Genomic DNA, 20473 nt, shown 5'->3' with positions numbered 1-20473 from the left:
ACTTAATTATTATTATTCTTAAACAAAATTATTGCAGTTGCAGAGTCAGACTAAGTTACCACATGCTGAATTAACTGTTAAATTACTACCAACCTCTGAGAATTTGGTCTAAGCAAGTAGCGACTCTTTCAGCATCCTCCATACTGAAGCACATTGGAGGTTTGAATTTGATGACACTGTCCCATGGTCCATCGGTGCTAATAACTATACGCTCCTCTTTAAGCCTGAACAAATCAGAAAGTGCAGTTGGTTATCAGATAAATGCAAAAAGCTGAGAAAGAAGAGAAACTGTCAGTACCTTCGAACTAAATATGCTGCTTCTTCTGTTGCTGGTTTTCGGGACACTCTGTCTTTAACTAGCTCCATACCTATAAACAGTCCAACACCACTGCAAAAAAAAAAGAACAGAAGACACATCTGTTCATTTTCTTCTTTGAGATTATAGCGTGATGTTACAGTATCAGTCAGGGATGGACTGGGACAAAAAATCGGCCACTATATGATCATAAACACCACCCATCTTTGCACGCCCTTAATATGCATACCAACTCCTATTCCTTAAAACCACTAATGCCATGTAATGAGTGAGTATAGGAACGAGTGAAAATTTGACATTTATTAATTAATACAGTGATGAATCCTAAAACAAGCTATAAGCTGCAATGGCATAGCAATACCAGTGTTTCTCACAGGATTTTTGGTAAAACTGTGGTGGGTGGACCTCGGTTCTTCTAGGGGGATCCGGGGGCATGCCCCCCCGTGAGAAAATGTTGTGCATTTTAATGTTAAATTCATCAATCTGGTGCACTTTGAGAGTTCAAAATTAAAAGTTCCAACCCATATTCAGTGTGCAAATTAAATGAAAAATTCAAACCTCTTTTAGTTACAGTGTCTATTTACATTACACCTACTACATAATAATAGTTATAATATTAATCCAATGACAGTAATGGCCATATTTTGTAAAACAAATGCACTAAAAAATAAAGGAAACTTTCATAATTAGTTTTGTTCCAATTTCTATACTTGAAAGAGATAAGCACATGATCTTTTATTTTGACGCAAACTGCATCAAGCTTTTATTTTGGCGGAAAACATGGTTTACAAACGCCTCTCATTAAATTTCTAGTGAATTGCGGTAATCGTCTTTATATACTGTCTATGTAATCGTCAACTATGCAGATGTAGAAATAATCTGTAACTGGGTTATGGGTTCCTACACTCGATCAGGACATAGCTTAAGTGTTTTGAAAGTAGTTCTGCTTACCGCAGGCTCTACACTTTCTCATCTCTCTCTTGATCCTCCTCACTATCATCATCATCACTGGAGCTGATGAAGGGCAGAAAACATATATTTTGACACATTTTACAGTGTCTGCTTTAAGGGCCTGGATGTATTTTTTCACGCTATTTCTCTGCACAATCCTTGCGTTTCTTCTCCATCTCGCAGACTATTTTGACAGATACAACTGACACTGCTGCACGCTCGCTCACTCGTTTAAAGTTGTGATTGGGCCAGCCCAGTGTCAATCAAGAAAAGAACCAATGGGCCGCTGATCTACGTGTTTCATGGGCTGGTCTGTCAGAAAAAAAAAAACTAACACTGACTTTTTTTGACCACTGCATTACACCGGCACAAACCCAGCGCCGCCAATTAAGCAAAACAAAACAAAACGAATGGGCCGCCGATGTACAGATTTTATGGGCCGTAAAAAAAAAAAAATACTGTATATATATATAATAATACAAATTATGTATGAGTATGAGATGTATCGGCCCAAAAAGCACGTCGGCCCACCGGGCAAATGCCCGGTATGCCCGATGGCCAGTCCAGCCCTGGTATCAGTATTTGATGAGGTCTCAGTTAAAATTGATTTTCTGCATTTCATATTTACCGCACATCTCCGATGAGTTGATGTTTAGTTTGAAGCTGAAGGAGCAGCTGTTTAAGATGACCTCCGACACGCACAGCATTGCCTCTGAGGTCTTCTTTTTCTATCACATCTAGGACAGCCAGACCAATGGCACAGGATACTGGGTTACCACCAAACTGCATGGGATAAAAAGGTTAAATATTACTTAAACTCACTTTACAAAGGATGTAAAAGCTACAGTCATCAGGACAAAATTATTTCTAAGCATAACGGTTCTCACTGTGTTGAAGTACTCCACACCATTGGCTGTAAAAGCACCAGCTATCTCCTTTGTAGTGGCCACACATGCAATCGGATGACCATTGCCCATTGGTTTGCCCATAGTCACAATGTCAGGGCAGAAGTCTTCACCTTCAAGCTGAAAAGCCCAGAAATGACTCCCAACACGACCGAAGCCCGTCTGAATCTCATCTGCCACATAAATCCCTCCTGCTTCATGAACGTATCTGAGGGGGGAAAAAAACAAGCAGCTTCATTCAGCAGGTTCTGAATAAAAAGACGACACTCAATTACACTAACAAAAAGACTTACTCTGCTACTTTTTTACAATAACCAGTTGGAAAAATTATCTGGCCACCAACACTGGGTAAAGATTCAGCAAAAAAAGATGAAATCTGCGGACAAATTAAAGGGACAGCTCATCAAAAAAAATTACATTCTTCCATCATTTACTAAACCCTAATGTCATTCCAAACTAAAGTAACATTGGACGTCACTGACTTTCATTGTATGGACAAAAAATTTAGACTTTTAAAAAACATCTTTTTTTGTGTTTCACACGAAAGAGGTTTGGAATGACATCACTTTAAGAAGGATTGTCAGTATATTTTAGTAAAAAATATTTAACTTTCCGTTAATGACTGATTTTTTTCCACCATACCTTGCGGCCTTTCTTATGTGCCTCTTCAATTAGACTTTGCACGGTGTCTGCATAAGCCTGTCCCGGGTCAGGATGATCTTCTCTGTAAATACCGTGGTAAGTATCAGGGAGAGGTGCCTGTAGATATGCAAGAAAGTAGGATATGCAGCAAAAAGCCTTAATTACTGGTTTAAAAAGATGTTTGCATGTCCTGTACGTACCACATGAACCCATTCTTTTTGTCCCTCTAGTTTCTTGAACTTGTACGGGCTGATGTCGATGAGTGAGGTGACATGTCCATGATATGCACTGGAGAGGCAGGTAAAGATGACATAAAAATAAGTCTGATGTAGCCATTACCTGCTGATATATGAATCATAATTGTTCAAAATTTCACATTTTGAAATCTTACTGATCCAGCACGATGACATCCTGGTGTTGGGTATACTGACGGGCCAGTCTCAAAGCAAGATCATTAGCCTCTGAACTTTGGAAGAAGACGGTATCTATATAAGATTTCACTGAATATTTATTTTAAACTGAATAAACAGAGTTACTTACCCTGAGTTGACAAAATAAAAGACACAAATCTTCTTTGGCAGTGTGGCTGCCAGCCGAGCTGCATACTGCACTATATTATCATGAAGGAATCTAGTGTTTGAATTGAGAAGATCCATCTGAGCAGCAGCGGCCTGAGTGATGCTGGGGTGACAGTGTCCCACTGCAAAGACAAGATGCATCGAGTGTCATCATGGTTCTGTGATTCGTAATCATGATACTTGACACTTCCTGTAGTGCTCTGGAAAGCCTATTTAAAATTCAGTGGGATAATGACAAGAGCTGATTATGTTTCTATAAGCATTCATTTTATGACAATTTATCATGGTTTTACTACCGGAACATTAACTATGGTAGAAGCGTAGAAGTAGAAACGTTGTGGGAGAGTCAAGAAATATACTTCATTTGCATTACAAATAAACCAGTTTTTTCAGTTAGAATTTCTAAATGTGTTCTGACTTTTTTGAATCAAAGAAAAAAGAAATACTTTTATTCAGCAAGAATGTATTAAAAATTCTAAAGTGACAGCAAAGACATTTATAATGTTAAAAGATTTCTATCTCAAATAAAGTTTCTATTTATCAAAGAAACATTTTTCAACATTGATAATAATACAAATGTTTTAGAAGCACCAAATCAGTAAATAAGAATTAATTCTGAAGGATAAATGACATTTTAAAATGTGCTAAAATAGAAAACAGTTATTTAAAATTTTTATAATATTTCACAATAGGACTGTTTATAGTATTTTGATCAAATAAATGCAGCCTTGGTGAGAGAGACTTCTTTCAAAAACGTACTGACACCAAACTTACTGAACTGTATAGTATGTGTATGATGTTTTATTTAAAGCTGCAGTCCGTAACTTTTTTGGGTTAAAAATGATCCAAAATACATTTTTGAGTAAGTACATAACCAGCCAGTGTTCAAAACTATCTGCTTGCCTTAGCTCGATTCAAAATGGTAAGCTTGTAATAATGTTTTTAATTCCAGTGGTACTGGTGGATTTCAGTGGGAAATTCGAGCATGTCTTTGCGTCATTACGTTACATCTGTACACATAAAGAAGGTGTCTCGGCTAGTAGGCTATATTGCGTGTGAGGATGTTGGAGGAGGAGATTTATAGCCTTTTCTCACAGCACTTGATATAATTACACTTATCAATTTGATGACGGATCCAGAAAGGTTCAAACGACAATCACCAGTGACAACTGGAGATTCACCCATTGTAAAATGCAAAAGACTTCGGACTTCGGAGTGGCTACAGACTGCAAAACAAGGATAAATATCAGAAGGGCTTTTGACAGGTGGCGTGAACGCCGTGTTTTGAAGGGTTTCAAAACAGACGCAGAGACGGCTTTTTTTCTGCTGGTAAGTGATCGTTAGATTTAATCAGCGTGATTTACTGCAATGCTATTTTTCCCTTAGTTGGTCAGAACAAAAGTGGATGTACTTGTTCAGATGACATTTTCCAAGGCACAACCCACATAAAGTTGATAATTCCACTAATAACTGCAATTGCAGATTTCGAAGAGAGATGGCGACAAAGAGGAAAAACTACGGACTGCAGCTTTAAAGGAACCGTATGTAAGAAATGTATTTCAATGAATCATAAAATGGCCCTGATATGTCACTAGACATTAATAAATCATGTTCATTTCAAATACTTATATCACTGACAACAGTAGTCCGGCCAGGATATTGTCATTTAAAAGTGAAGTTGCAGCCCTCAACTGATGTTGATGTTGTCATTGTGTTTTGGCCTGATGCTCCACCCTCCACCTATCTACCAATCACGAAGTCAGTAGTGCTTCGGCATCCGGTTTGCCAGCTCTGCTCAGTTACCACAGCTGCAGCTACAAACGTGTCGGATAAAAAATGTCTAACGTTATGAAACCTAAAAGACCTCGTGTTATGAATCCGAAATACGTTGTGACAAAGTCCGAAAAAAAACTTACTGTGTAGGACTCGTCACTTGCCATTGGAAGCTCCTTGTAGCAGCCTACGTTCCTGCTGGATCCTGCAGCCTAACTGGCAACCTCGAGTCAGGGGGGAGGGGGAGGGGGAGGGGATACACCGCTCTACAGTAATTTGAAAGTGATTGCTGTACCAGTTTTGGCCACAATCTTACATACGGTTCCTTTAATAAAAGCTTTTTGACTACTTGTATAAGTTAACAAGGAATCTCTCTCTCTCTGAGATATATATATCACATACACACATATACATATATGAATATAAACACACACACACATCTATATACACAAATATCTATCTATATATATATATATATATATATATATATATATATATATATATATATATATATATATATATATATATTCAATTGAATGACACTTAAGATACCCATATAAGCATGAATGACATAATTTTAAAATGTCCTTACCATGTTGAACATTACTGATGCAATCTAAGTATTGCATGCCATTCTCATCATATAAATACTGACCCCGTGCTCTCAATATTTTCACGGGATCATTGGAGAAAAATAGTCTGCAGGACTCTCTGAAAAGACATTGGAAAGAGTATTTAATCAGAACTGTTTAAAAATGGGCACTTATTATACAAACAACACCAGGCCTTAACAGCTCGACGTGTAAGTTACTATTTGATCCAACTTACCCAATCAGCTTCCTCCGCATTTGCAGAGTTTCGTCTTTGTGAAAAACTTCCAGAGCCATTTCAACGATACGGTTTCGTCTTCTGCTACAACTGACTGTTACACCCTAGATACCTTTGAACTGCAGAAATGGGAAAAAACAAAAGCTTAGAGTAGACAGACACTAGACAGTGTATCGTCCATTTCTGATGACGTCACACACCGAGTACGACCTGGAGCTGCAGTACTGAACCACGTCAGATTTACCATATTTCAACCCAAAACTAGGTATGGCATGCATCCACACTGATATATAGCAATGTACTTCTGCTATTTAATGTATTATTTACTTTACTTTGCCTTGAGTTGCTGTGTATCAGCAGCATTACCAGCGCGCTGTCAGTTGCTAAGCACGTTGCTAGTTATTCAGCTAGATTAAGACACCTGACACAGTCAGTAAAGAGATCTAATAAAGAGATCTGACAGCTATTAAACTCATGTTTACCAAGGTTTACATTCATTACGCATTTTTCAGACCACTGAGTGTTTGTCTATTGTAGTCTGATTTCCTGACTGCAATTAATATGTCACGTATGTGTAGCAAGTTAGCATGCCTGACCCTAATATACAGTCAAGTTGGTTATTGTGAGGTCACTTTATCTGTTTTCTGTTCTCCTGTTGCTTAAATATGACTCACAGATTAAATAATTAGTTCGTTTTTATTAGTGACTCATCAGAAGAGTATAAAAAGGGAATAATTTTGCTCATAAATATACAGTGTCCCATTCACATTGGCAAACCCTTTTGCAATGAGCATAGAAGACTTTATGATTTACCTAGATGGATCTCAGCTGGTCTTGGGACTTGGATTAGATGCTTGATGGTATTTCACAAATTTTTTCCCCTGTAGGCTATAAATACACCTGTTGATGGAGGACGTGCTCCAGGGAAATGACAGACCAGGGCAATAACAATCAGAACATCTCCAAAAACCCCTTTGCAGCACTCTTCAGTTCTCTCGCTGACGCAAAACAGTTTGCATCCGGCCAAAAGCAACGGCATCAAGCTGAGCAACAATGTAAGGTTTTGGTAATAAGCACTGCTCTGCCATTAAACTTGGAGGATAACATTAATTTGATGGCACTTTGTAATTGTTTATCCCTACAGCTGTAGATTCAGGAGAGAGCCAGTCTGAGTCAGAAAATTCTGTGTCTGACAGCATCGATGAAAATGATGACTCGGTGGCAGAGATCAGCCGATCTTTCCGCTCACGACAGGAGCTCTGCGAGCAGCTCAACGTCAACCACATGATCCAGAGGATCTTCCTCATCACTCTGGACAACAGTGAGTGTTAAACAACTACTTGATATGAGAACTAGATGTCCCATTATCTATACGTATTTGCTGATTGTGCATTGAATAGTGTTAACACAAGTTTCCTATATAATCATAAATATACACTACCGTTCAAAAGTTTGAGGTCATAAAAGTAAAAAGTAAGTCTCTTATGCTCAAGGCTCATTTATTTGATCAAAAATGCAATATAAACATATTTTATTATTACAATTTCAAATGACGGTTTTCTATTTAATATATTTAAAATGTAAATTTATTACTGTGACAGCAAAGCTGAATTTTCAGCAATCAGCAATCCAGTCTTCAGTGTCACATGATCTTTCAGAAATCATTCCAATATGGTGATTTGGTGCTTTTAGTAAAGCATTTAGTATTATTATCAGTGTTGAAAACAGTTGTGCTGCTTCCTGCTTCCAGTGTTTCCTCTAGGATGTTAAGAGTGATAAGAGTGATATTCCCATGGGCCACGCCCCCTTGCCCCAGGTGTTTAAACCTCCCCTAAGTATTATAATATGAAAGGCTCCAATTTAGAGCGGCAAAGCGATTATGCGCATCCCGTGCACAGAATGATGCACTTGATGCTTAGTGTATTATATCTATGCAACAGTTTATTGAGCCTTTTCTTTTAACAGTTTTAAATTTCAGTTACAGTGCGCATGAAGAACAACTCATAGTGCTCTCTACTCCAGTGCTGTAGTCTAAAAGACACCTGGAAGAAAGGAATATGATTTAGAAAGCGCAATAAACTCCAGCAAGATAAAGTCATTTTATGCAAACCGTTGCGGGTTTTTCCTAGGTCAAAAATGGTCGACTGACACTGTCATCTTTTTTTGCCCTCTTTTTAAAAAAAAGCTGTGATTTTATTTTATTTTTTTACCACTGGATTTCATATCTTTGTAAGATTAAAATCCTTCTTTGCTAGACCTGATAATTATTTTGGTATATAATCATATCAATATCAAAAAGTAGAATAAAAAAAGTAGCATTAAAAAGTTTTTGGACTAATAGTCAAATTTTCTACCATATACAATTGTATAAAATTAACAGCTAGCTAACAACAACTTGCTTTGCACCTTTTTTCTGTTTTCACCTCACTCCAGTCTAAACTAGGCTAAAATATTTTTTTAGGTAATTTTTATACACATTGTCATATAAATAACCTGAAAATACTGTAGTTCATTAAGGTTAAATCTTGCTAACCACTCTTACTAAAAAAAATAGGGTAAGCACACTTACATTCTCATTTTAAGAGGTGTTCTGATTCAATGATTTGTAACACTTTATAATATAGTTTGATTTGTTAACATTAATGTATTAGTTAACTAACATGAACTAACCATGAGCAATTCATTTGTTACTGCATTTATTAATCTTAACTGTATTTATGAATCTTAATAAAAATACAGCTGTTCATGTTACTTCCCAGTGGCTGCTTCAAATCTTTGTGGAACATGTGATCCATTTTTTCCCAGAATTTTTCGATGAAAAAAAACAACAACAACAAAAAAACTGCATTTACTTGAAATAGTAAAACAATTATAATGTTACAAAAATGCTACAAACACACAAATATTCTATTAATTACAGTTAATAGAAATGCATAATAAGCAGTGCATAAGAAATGCACATAAATGAGTTGTCAGTGCAGCTAAAAATATAGCGTGACTGTTTCTTTTATCCTGCTTAGGTTTGGCATCTGCTTAATTTAGCTATCTTTTTATATTGTTTCATATTGGTTTTATTTGATTGGTTGCAAAATATTTCTACTTCCTTTTAAAAAGTTTTATTTTTAAATGTGTGCTATTTTCCCCTGCTGTCCATGACTATATATATATATATATATATACACTACCGTTCAAAAGTTTGGGGTCAGTAAGATTTTTTATGTTTTTAAAAGACGTATCTTCTGCTCACCAAGGCTGCATTTATTTGATAAAAAACAATTAAAAAACAGTAATATTGTGAAATATTATTCCAATTTAAAATGACTGTTTTCTATTTTAATATATTTTAAACTGTAATTTATTCCTGTGATCAAAGCTGAATTTTCAGCATCATTACTCCAGTCTTCAGTGTCACATGATCCTTCAGAAATCATTCTAATATGATGATTTGATGCTCAAGAAACATTCATTATTATTATCAATGTTGAAAACAGTTGTGTACAATTTTTTTTCAAAATTCTTTGATGAATAGAAAGTTCAAAAGAACAGCATTTATCTGAAATCTAAAGCTTTTGTAACATTAAACACTACCTTTCAAAAGTTTGGGGTCAGTAAGAACTTTAATTTAATTTTTTGGGGAAATAAATCAAATAAATCAATACTTTTATTCATCAAGGATGAGTTAAACTGATCAAAAGTTACAGTAAAGACATTTATAATGTTAGAAAACATTCTATTTTAAATAAATGCTGTTCTTTTGAACTTTCTATTCATCAAAGAATTTTGAAAAAAAATTGTACACAACTGTTTTCAACATTGATAATAATAATGAATGTTTCTTGAGCATCAAATCATCATATTAGAATGATTTCTGAAGGATCATGTGACACTGAAGACTGGAGTAATGATGCTGAAAATTCAGCTTTGATCAGAGGAATAAATTACACTTTACTGTATATTCACATAGAAAACAGCTGTTTTAAATTGGAATAATATTTCACAATAATACTGTTTTTGTTTGTATTTTTAATCAAATAAATGCAGCCTTGGTGAGCAGAAGATACTTCTTTTAAAAACATAAAAAATCTTACTGACCCCAAACTTTTGAACGGTAGTGTATGTATATATATATATATATATATATATATATATATATATATATATATATATATATATATATATATATATACACACACTTACACAGTTTGATTTTGGTTTCATATGATTGGATGCAAAACATTTTCACTTTCCTTTTAATAGTTGATAAGGAAATTTTTTTTTTTTTTTTAAGTTATGCTATTATGTGCATGTAGCATTGTTTCCCCCTGCTATCCATGACACTATCAGAAGTGACCATTTTTGGGTCATGGTGACCTACCAGTTGCGAATCACTACTTTTGAGATGCTTTCTGTAACTGGTCCATTTCATGCGTATGCAAGTGTACTTCTAGATAGTTCGGGAAGAAAGGAACATTAGATTGTTTATAGTAAATTACTAATTTCTCGATGATCTAAGTTTAGGTGTTTGTATCACAATGACTTGCTTTTTCCAGGCAGTGCTGCAGATGACCTCATCCACTGCAGTTTGGCCGATTACGTCATTTATGTTGCCTTCATTTGTGTCTTTATCTTTATCCTCTACATCTATCTACTGTCCATCTCACTGGTCTGTTTGCTATTAAAATCTTTAACAGTTTGTGTGAGTCATGCTGAAAGAGGCGTTCTGAAAACATGATGTCTGAGGCCTCTTAATGCTACACTATTGTCAGTTTTTCAAAATAATGATTTTCCTCAGAACACAATTGATCAAAAGTGACGGTAAAAACATATATAATGTTACAAAAGATTTAACTTTCTATTTAAAGTTTCATCAAAGATTCATAAAAAAATGAAATGGTTTCCACAAAAATATTAAGCAGTACAACTATTTTCAACATTGATAATAAGAAATGTTTCTTGAGCAGCAAATCAGCATATTAGTATGATTTCGGAAGGATCGTGTGACACTGAGGACAGGAGTAATGATGCTGAAAATTCAGCTTTGCCGTCATATGAATCAAATAATTAAAAAAATATATTCAAATAGAAAACGGTTAATTTAAATTGTAACAATATTTCACAATATTACTGTTTTTACTGTTTTTTTTATCAAATAGATGCTGCCTGATGAGCATAAGAGACTTCTTTCAAAAGCATAGAAAAATCTTACCGAGCCCAAACTTTTAAATGGTTGTGAATATGTGAGTTCATAATATGCACCAAGAATGTATTTACTGTTGCATTGAGATATTGTGCTTGTATTGATCCATGTTGGTTGATATCTTTCCAGGTGACCCCAGTCTAAGAGGTGGTAATGGCATCCCACCACGCTGTGTATACCTTGAGGAAATGGCCGCTGATCTTGATGGCCAGGACTGGCTTAACATGGACACCATAGAGCAGGTACAATATGTTAAGTGTGTCTTTCTTTTCCAAATTTGTGTAATAGACATTCCCACGTATATTATGAAGTTTGAATAAGAATAATATTCCTTCATTTGCCCCCTCCAGGCTTTGTTCAACAGGCTGCTTTTGCAAGAGCCAGGTAACCATCTCATTTACATGACCTCCTGCAGTGTAGTGAATCTCTCAGCAGATCGTGATGCTGGGGAGAAACGTGCCATACCGTACCTTTATGCCTGCTACCAGAGAGCTAAGGAGGAGGTATCTTCTGCAGACTCTATACTTTGTCGACCTAAATGGTTGTGCCAAAAGAATGAAATGTGTCTGCTCATTGCACTGTTTATGCTCGTACTCACTGTTTGTGACTGATTCAATGTGTTAATGTAATTCAAAACAACACAGGTCACTAAAGTCCCGGAGAAGCTGTTGTCGTATGCTGTTCGCTGCAGAAACCTGACTTTGTCCAATGCCCGCACGGTACTGTTGACCCCAGAGATCTACATCAGTCAGAATGTTTATGAGCAGCTTCTGGACCTGTTGCTGGAGGCTGTGAGAGGAGCCCGTAAGTGTCACATTTGATTTGTCATATGATATGTTTGAAGGTCCTGAACTGATTCCATTTGTTTGTGTCATGGTCTTTGCAGAGTTTGAGGAAGTTGTGGAGTTTTTGGATGAGGTCATCGCTATTCTGTTGGCTGACCAAGAGGTGCGGACCTTCGGGGAGGTTATGGTGCCAGTGTTTGATATTTTCCAAGGCCGGGTCAAAGACTTAGACCTCTGTCAGCTGCTGCTGTATTCCTACCTGGAAATTCTCCTGTACTTCTGTCGGCAAAAGGATATTTCTAAGGTTCGTTTTCAATGCTCAGTAATGCTTTACAAAATGTAATTTTGATACCTGCAGTTTCTTTTCATACAGATCTGAAATATTTTTGGATAATACTATTCTGATCCTAGGTTTTAATGGAGCACAGTCAGCCCAAAGATCCTAACAGTGGGATTCAGTATCAGAAAACACTTCTGGGAACGATCCTGAATATTTCATGTCTGCTGAAAACTCCTGGTGTGGTTGAGAACCATGGCTTTTTCCTCAATCCTTCTCGCTCCAGCCCACAGGAAATGAAGGTTCAAGAGTCGAATATTCACCAGGTGAGCACAAAATTTACAAAAAGGTGTATTTGTGACATGAAGCTAGCCACCTAACCCCTTTTGTTTCTTGTCTTTCCATGTGCTAGTTTCTGGGGCAGTTTCATGATAAGCTGTATCAGATTCTGAAAAACTTACTTCAGCAGTCCAGCGAGACGCGCCACCTGCTGCTCTCGTGGCTGGGTGGCTGCCTGCAGGCCAACATGGGGCGGGCAAAAATCTGGGCAAACCAGATGCCCGAGTTATTCTTCCAAATGTTTGCTTCGGATGCATTCTTCTTGAATCTGGGAGCTGCCCTGCTCAAGCTCTGCCAGCCGTTTTCTCGACCCTACTCCCCCAAACTCCTGACCTTTAACCCCACGTACTGCTTGCATAAGGAGCTGAGTGAGGAAGAGAGGCGTAACAGAAACGTACACGCAAGAGGTGAACTACCTGTGCTCCACCTTATTAAACACTACTAACACTTTTTTTCTTATTTCTTTTCAGACATAACCATCTAAACTAATTATACTTCCCTCTACAGGTTTGGACAAGGAGACATGTCTGATACCCGTGCCCCCTCAAAAAACGGTTGAATTTGCCCAATCATACAGCCTTCTCACAGAAAACCTCATCCTTACACAACTTACCCTGTACCTGGGCTTCCATAGGTAACACTTCATTACGAAAGAGTCATGATGTATACACACACACACACACACACACACACACACAGAGAGAGTCAAACCAAAAATGATTCAGACGCCAGATATAATTGGTGGGTGCAGGGCACTATATTTTATGTATAAAAAAATTGATATATATATATAAATATATGTAGTTAGGACCAGTCATGAGGATGCAGGGGATAAAACAGCATTCTGTTGGAAACACACTGATTTGCTGAAAATAAACATATGTTTTAATGGTATTTGTTTGTCAGACTTCATGATCAGATGGTGAAGATGAATCAGTCTCTGCACCGGCTCCAGGGGACGTGGCGGGACACGCAGCTCAGTGGAGGCCCAGCCACAGAGCTACGGGAACAGTTTGAACGCCTTATGACAGTCTATCTTTCAACCAAGGCTGCTACCACGCAGCCCGCCATGCTACAAAACTGCCTCAACCTCCAAGCCTCCTGCGCCGCCCTGCTGGTTCAGCTCAGCCTGGGCAACCAGGGCCCTGAACACATCCCGCTCACCTTTCCCTTACCTGCACTGGAGAACAGCCTGCTGTGCTTTGTGCCAGGTATCCCCGTTTTTGTTTTCCTTTTGAGTAAACACCTTGGCAGTCGTTGCAATTTTTTTGAAAACCAAATCTCCTGTCTCTTTCACAGAGTTCTTTGCTGAAAACATGGGCGATTTCTTCATATTCCTCCGCCGCTTTGCTGACGAGGTGTTGGAGTCCTCTGCGGAAAGCTTAGAACATGTCCTGACCTTCATCACTGTGTTCATGGGCAACGTTGATAGGTGTGAGCCGGTGTGATGCTGAGTTTCTCACGTGTTTTGTGCATGCCATGTGGCTTGTTGTTTACTCTTGGATATTTACTCACAGAATGAAGAATCCTCATTTGCGGGCAAAGTTGGCAGAGGTTCTTGAGGCAGTGATGCCCCATATGGAGACTCTGTCACCTAGCGCTACCCAGCCCATCATGTTCCAGCGCCAAAGGGCGTTCAGCTCATATCGGCATGCACCCCAACTTGCTGAAGCCCTCATTACAGTGTTTGTGGATATAGAGTTCACTGGTCAGTTTCTGAATTTGTTTTTTTAATTTGTTTATTTGATTATTACAGCCTGTATAAGATTTTGTCTATGGCCTATTCCTCAGGTGATCCTCATCAGTTTGAGCAGAAGTTTAATTACAGGAGGCCAATGTATGCCATTCTAAAGTACATGTGGGGAGAAGAGAGTTACAGGGAGAGCATTAAGGTGAGAACCAGACAGACATTTTATTATTATAAATAATATATTATGTTGCTCTGGAATTTTGTTAAAAATGTACTTAAAGGTGCTCTAAGCCAGTGGTTCCCAACCTTTTTTTGTCTGAGACCCCCTTTTTCCCAAGAAAATATTTTAGGGCCCCCCTTCACATTTAATGATATTTTCGCTCTTGTAAGCTTGCAGCAAGGATGACAGAATATGTTGTTTTCAAACAAACGGTATGTTTACTATAAACAGATATGTTTATGCACAAATAATAGCCTACAATATTGAAAATACAATAACAAAAACATTAGTAGGCCCTTTGTAATTTAAAAATGTAAGCCTAGGAGTAGCCTATAAATTTGCCCTATTTTAAATGCAATAACAAAAATATCAGTATTCACACTTGTGTGTAGGTAAAAAAAGAATGAATATAGGCTATTACTAAATGACTTCTGTCTGGGGCCTCAATACTTGCATGTTATTTGTGAGGCTTTATCAATGTGAGGCTTTATTTTTTAGGCTTTTGGCGCTATAGCGAGAGATAATAAACTTGCGTTTATTAACAGAATAATGCGTCTTTCTGAAGAACATTGTAGCCGGAACTACTTCTCTCTCTGTGTGTGCGCTTATGACGAGTCACGCAGGTACTGGGCTACTCCGCAGCGGCTGCGATTCGAACCAGGGTAAAATAGTCCCAATGTAATCACTTATTATAGGTGTACCATAGTGATTCAGGATAAGACAAAAACACGGTTTGGAAAATGGATTCATGATTAACTCGCTCATTATATAAATTTTGAACAGAAAAAAGTTAAGGACCGATGCTCTAAGCGATGTCACGCGTTTTTTAGGCCAAAACATTTTTTGTCACATACAGCAAACATCTCCTCACCATCCGCTAGCTGCCTGTCCCCTGAACTCACTGTAAAAAAAACACGGTCTCTGTAGACACCCCAGGCTCCACAAACGGCAACAAAAACAAATTGGGCTAACCCGCACCACGAAACATAAACTGTTCCAGCCAATGACCGACAAGAAGGATTTGGGGTGTGGTTTGGGGTGTTAGTGCGCGGATGAGGGAGGGTCTACCTAGCCTCCGTTTGATTTGACAATACTTTAAATGTCAACAAGAAGTGACGTCACCCAACATCACTTAGGCTACGTTTACACGTGGATGGCTATTTTCATAAACGGACATTTCTCCCCTCTTCGTTTTCAAAAATAACATCGTGCACACGAACCTGTGTATATGCTGTCAAGAGCATGCCAAACCTGTAGGTGGCAGTGTAACGAGAAGCTCAAGCCCACCTTAGCCAATCAGAATCCCGAAAATGGTCACATTCTGTGACGTCGCTGCCTAAAACTCCGTTTTTCTCAGTTTACATGCAAACGTGCAAACGAAGATTTTCAAAATCTCCACTCTGGCCGGAGTTTTTAGAAAGAATCGGTTTCATTGGCGAATCCTCCGTTTGCGTGTAAACGAAGGGTGCAAACGAAGGGAAATGTCTCCGTTTTTCAAAATAACCATGTACGTGTAAACGGGGCCTTAGAGCACCTTTAAACAAAATTAAATTAAAGAAAAAAAGAAAAGAAAATATTAAAGAAAAAGAAAAGCATACAGCATAAAATCAATCAATAAATAATAAACAAATAACAAAAACAATATGAAATAAAAGAAAAAATAACAAAATATTTTATTTTAAAATAAAACAATGAAATAATTCATTCATTTTACAATGTTTCATTTGTTACCATTAGTTAACTACATTAGTTACCATAAACTAACAATAAACAATACTTCTACAGAATTTATTAAACTTCAAATCAAAAGTTGTATCTGTTAGCATTAGTTAATGCACTGTGAACAAACAATGAACAATTGCATTTTTATTAAGTTACATTATCAATGGTTAATAAACGTTGTAAAAAAATGATATTGCTCATAGTTGTTTTGTTAGCTAATGCATTAACTTATGTTAACAAATAAGACCTTATTGTAAAGATAATAAAAAATAACAATAAAAAATTGTTTCCTCACAGCATCTTGCGGATTATGCCTCTAAAAACCTTGAAGCTATGAATCCTCCACTCTTCCTAAGGTTTCTCAATCTCCTCATGAATGATGCCATCTTCTTACTTGACGAGGCTATACAGGTACTTGTCTGCAAAGGCAGATTGCTTTTATGTATTATGCAAATTCAAACTATTTACACTGGTGGTAACAGATTTTGTTTGTTCAAGTTAGCTTGGTTGTTTAATTACATTAATATATATTAACCCCTATATGGTTGATATCAGGAAACATTTAATTGACAGATTAAAGATGTGTCACTCACAAATGCATCTGTTCCTTCCAGTACTTAAGTAAGATCAAAATCCTCCAGCTGGAGAGGGATCGGGGAGAGTGGGACAGTCTGGCCCCTGACGCCCGCAGAGAGAAAGAATCTAGTCTGCAGATGTTTGGACAGCTGGGTCGCTTCCACAACATCATGTCAAATGAGACCATTGGCACCTTGGCTTTTCTCACATCTGGTAAGAGACGTGAAAGAAACCAAATGCACTAAAATATTAACATCACTGAATTATTATTCATTTTTGGGGGGTTATAAACTACCTGACCAATTTAGACCTGAACAGAAGGTTTTGAAATAATTATTGAGAGAAGAACTTGGCTTTTAGTGTATTAGAGAATATAAAATAACACTGAAACTCTGAAGACTTTTAATGTATTTATTTTTCCCTCCAGAAATTAAAGGTATTTTTGTTCACCCCTTTCTTGCTGAGAGGATCATCTCGATGCTCAACTACTTTTTGCAGCATCTGGTAGGCCCCAAGATGGGCGCCCTGAAGGTGAAAGACTTCAGTGAATTCGACTTCAAGCCCCAGCAGCTAGTGTCAGACATCTGTACTATTTACCTAAACCTGGGGTAGGCTCTTTGTTTGTATATTTAACATTTACTCTCAGGCCTGGTTTCACAGACAGGGCTTATATCAAGCATGGACTTTAGGCTGGGACTAGGTTTAAGCCTTGTCTGTGAAACCAGGAATGAATTTATTTATTTATTTGAGAATAATATTAACTAAACTAAGTAAACTATTATGGATGCTTTTTTTGGCCACAGAGATGAAGAAAATTTCTGCGCCACCGTCCCAAAGGATGGAAGGTCATATTCGCCCACTCTGTTCTGCCAAACTGTCCGGGTCCTCAAGAAAATCAACAAGCCTGGCGAAATGATTGTATCTTTTAGTCTCCTAGCAGATAAAATTAAGGTTGATTTAATCGCTATGCATATTTATCTTAGATATACATCTTTCTTAGGAAGTCATGAGTGTGTTTAATGGTAATCTTGTTGGTTTTCTGTGTCTCCTTCAGTCCCATGCAGACAGGCATCAGCAAGAGGAGGAGACCTACTCGGATGCTCCGGATGAATTCCTGGATCCCATCATGTCTACCTTGATGCTTGATCCAGTGCTGCTACCTTCTTCAAACGTCACAGTGGACCGTTCGACAATAGCACGACACTTACTAAGGTGAGCCATGTATACAACATTACGGACAGCTAATTAATTTGATGTGCTTTTGTCTTTTTTTATTCGTTTTTTTATATTTATATATAGCGTTAATATTTTTATTTTAGTTTTAGTCATTTTAGTACTTTAACAGTTGCAAAGGTAACATCATCCTATATTTATATTTTATCTATTTTGGCTTTACAGAAAACTGTTTTAATAGTTTTGGTTGAAGTTTACAATAACGCAACTGCTATTTGATTAGGTAAAAGTCCAATACCAGTGTTGGTCTTGTCTTTTTTGCTCTAGTGACCAGACAGACCCTTTCAACCGCAGTCCGCTCACCATGGACCAGATAAGGCCTAACGAAGAGCTCAGGCAACAGATCATGAAGTGGCTTGCTGATCATACGCAAAGCAACCAGCAAATGGGACCCAGTGGCTAAACCACATTACTCCCCTCCCCCAGCACCCAGGCATGCTCTGTATGACTAAGCCATTCAGATGTTCCTGGCATCTTTCATACTGCTTTGAAACAAGAACACTTAACCACATTTGGAGGAGCACGTCTGCATTTATGGTGTTGGTGTGCTCCTCAAAGGTCAAATGCAAATCTCAAAATGCCATAATACTGTAGCATATTCGGCTATCTGTTCTCTCAGACTTCTCTGACGCTCAAGGTCTCTGTAGATAGAACTCAAACTTTTGCATTTTGCCTTTCCAAGCTGTTCACTGTGGGAAATGAAACTTTGGTTTATAGACAGATGATGACATGTATAAGGTTTGCTTACCTGTTCTGTGCATTTGCCCTACCTCTGACTTAATTCATATGTATGCAATATTTTATATGCATTGCTTATTTGTTAACTTTTTAAGTTAGAATATAAGCAGTGTACCTTGTTTGATATTAAGGAAGAAGAGTTGTGGCCTCATATGGTATTAAGGAAGAAGGAGTTGTGGATAATATTGGCTGCAAAAGAGATTAAACTATCATAGAATATTTTGCTAAGATCATCAGCATTATATTCCACTGAGTTTCAGTTTCATAGTTGTACCTATTGGTTTTAAAGGCATTTGTGTTCCATAATGCAGCAGTCATATGTCAGATTATTTTTGGGCTGGTCAGGAACTCGACCATTTGTCAAAGTTCTTTTGTTCATTACGAACATTTTATGCTTGAAACTCAAGAAGCATTTGCTATAATATGCACTTTTATGAGACTCGTAAAGAATATTGAGCTCTTGTTGAAATGTTTGGATATATTCCTGTAAATTTTTCAAGAATCCATTGTCTTTTAACAGCGCAATATGTCCCGAGTAATGACTTGTTTGACTGCTGAGTCAGCCCTATGACCTCTCTTGCAGAGTGACATCATGCCCTTTTGTTAACTGTTGCAAAACTGCATGCTTTGGGTGGATGGACCTTGCTACTGACATTTGTCTTAAAAGATGACATTGATAGGACACTTCAGTTGTGAGGGAGTTGCATTAGACCGACCCATTAAGTTATGTAGGGTATATCTGCATTTTTTGATTTTCACTGAATTGTTCATTTCAGTGAGTTAGTTGGTTCTAAGTCTTTCTAAATTCTTTGTTCCCTCATACGCTCAAGACCTCATCCAATCAATAAATCTGGCCCCATGAATTCTCAAAGCAAACAGAATGCTTTAAGTCCTGTAGTCATATTTCTGTCTGTTGAGCTGTGCATATGCACTCATTTGTCTCTTTTAATCACAATTAAATAACTTGAACTGAACTTGAGTTAATAGCATTATAGGCGGTAGGTATATAATGTACACGCTAACATGTCCCTCTTGAAAATAGAACAACCAGACTTTCTATAGTGGTATTAGATGAATGATTCTGTCAAATGAATAAATTGAACTGCCCCCAAATAACAGCATGCTTCACTGATGTTAATTTTATTTTTTTAACTTTTTTTTAAATCATATATTAATTGTGCTTATGGCTTGTTTATTGCAATAAAATAAAATTTAAAAAATCTGTATTGTACTTAAAATTTCCCAAAATAAAATGCATTGATGTGTAAATTATTTTGAATCTTTTTAAAACTTTTCGTAAAAGTCAAAGGCTTTCAGAGATTTATTATAATTCTGTGGTTCTTTAAAATTCACAATAATTACAAGACAATTTTATTCAAAAAGTGTAACCGCTGTCTCATGGGTGCTATCAAAACATTGCTGTTTGAGCAGCCTACATTGACACGGTTACATTACCTCAACCAATGTCGTGGGTTCAGGGCGGGGCTATTTGTTTCCCCGACCAATAGCAGATTCAGAGAAACCTGTGCGAAAACAGTCACTATTTTTGCAATTCCGTTTGGTGACGGTAGGGGTGACAAAATACATAAGCAATAAAGTCTAATTTCTCCAAGCTAATAATATATTACGTTAAAAGCAGCAAATGCTTAAAACGTAAACATTTTCTGTAATATAATTAAGTTCTTAAAGACTATATCTCAAAC

The 20473-nt window shown here is 37.2% G+C and overlaps 2 protein-coding genes and 3 long non-coding RNA genes across 6 annotated transcripts in view; 2 read left to right on the top strand and 3 right to left on the bottom strand.

Annotated features, from left to right (window-relative positions):
* Positions 1 to 6134, bottom strand: part of phykpl (5-phosphohydroxy-L-lysine phospho-lyase) — a 6765-nt gene extending 631 nt beyond the window's left edge. The window contains exons 1-11 of one of the 2 annotated variants that reach the window (XM_082178801.1): positions 5994 to 6134; positions 5758 to 5876; positions 3355 to 3514; positions 3206 to 3280; positions 3015 to 3102; positions 2815 to 2931; positions 2466 to 2548; positions 2155 to 2380; positions 1896 to 2050; positions 299 to 388; positions 94 to 224 (exon numbers count right to left, since the gene is read on the bottom strand). In XM_082178801.1, coding sequence (XP_082034927.1) covers positions 94 to 224; positions 299 to 388; positions 1896 to 2050; positions 2155 to 2380; positions 2466 to 2548; positions 2815 to 2931; positions 3015 to 3102; positions 3206 to 3280; positions 3355 to 3514; positions 5758 to 5876; positions 5994 to 6052 — 1303 coding nt within the window. In that variant the 5' untranslated portion in view covers positions 6053 to 6134. Of the gene's footprint in view, positions 1 to 93; positions 225 to 298; positions 389 to 1895; positions 2051 to 2154; positions 2381 to 2465; positions 2549 to 2814; positions 2932 to 3014; positions 3103 to 3205; positions 3281 to 3354; positions 3515 to 5308; positions 5420 to 5757; positions 5877 to 5993 lie in introns of those variants that run through there. The other variant, XM_082178802.1, reaches the window with a different exon arrangement.
* On the top strand, positions 2985 to 3534 carry LOC309505440. Its single transcript, XR_014208437.1, has 3 exons — positions 2985 to 3114; positions 3214 to 3295; positions 3396 to 3534. It is a non-coding gene; the product is annotated as an uncharacterized lncRNA (long non-coding RNA).
* On the top strand, positions 6120 to 20042 carry ube4a (ubiquitination factor E4A). Its single transcript, XM_082178787.1, has 20 exons — positions 6120 to 6258; positions 6881 to 7048; positions 7138 to 7314; positions 11320 to 11432; positions 11541 to 11693; positions 11835 to 11994; positions 12077 to 12279; positions 12387 to 12578; positions 12665 to 12998; positions 13099 to 13225; positions 13498 to 13802; positions 13891 to 14023; positions 14109 to 14299; positions 14383 to 14483; positions 16521 to 16634; positions 16838 to 17012; positions 17227 to 17407; positions 17603 to 17750; positions 17854 to 18011; positions 18300 to 20042. Exons 2-20 carry the CDS (start codon positions 6922 to 6924, stop codon positions 18433 to 18435), a joined length of 3228 nt encoding a protein of 1075 aa, XP_082034913.1. The 5' UTR covers positions 6120 to 6258; positions 6881 to 6921; the 3' UTR covers positions 18436 to 20042.
* LOC309505442 lies at positions 14383 to 16127 on the bottom strand. The gene is made up of 2 exons (XR_014208439.1): positions 16044 to 16127; positions 14383 to 14567 (listed from the first exon to the last, which is right to left on the bottom strand). It is a non-coding gene; the product is annotated as an uncharacterized lncRNA (long non-coding RNA).
* On the bottom strand, positions 19760 to 20473 carry LOC309505441. Its single transcript, XR_014208438.1, has 2 exons — positions 20232 to 20473; positions 19760 to 20175 (listed from the first exon to the last, which is right to left on the bottom strand). It is a non-coding gene; the product is annotated as an uncharacterized lncRNA (long non-coding RNA).

The sequence above is a fragment of the Leuciscus leuciscus genome (genome assembly GCF_965113295.1).
Source record: "Leuciscus leuciscus genome assembly, chromosome: 9".
NCBI classification, from domain to species: domain Eukaryota; kingdom Metazoa; phylum Chordata; class Actinopteri; order Cypriniformes; family Leuciscidae; genus Leuciscus; species Leuciscus leuciscus.
This window is presented reverse-complemented; position numbering and strand designations above follow the sequence as displayed.

What these genes read in the sequence shown, in the direction of transcription:
- ube4a (XM_082178787.1), top strand. Translation starts at nt 6,922, where the DNA reads ATGACAGACCAGGGCAATAACAATCAGAACATCTCCAAAAACCCCTTT. An exon ending in CAGAAACGTACACGCAAGAG is followed by an intron (nt 12,999 to 13,098) that starts GTGAACTACCTG and finishes TTCCCTCTACAG; the next exon opens with GTTTGGACAAGGAGACATGT. An exon ending in CCTGCTGTGCTTTGTGCCAG is followed by an intron (nt 13,803 to 13,890) that starts GTATCCCCGTTT and finishes TCTCTTTCACAG; the next exon opens with AGTTCTTTGCTGAAAACATG.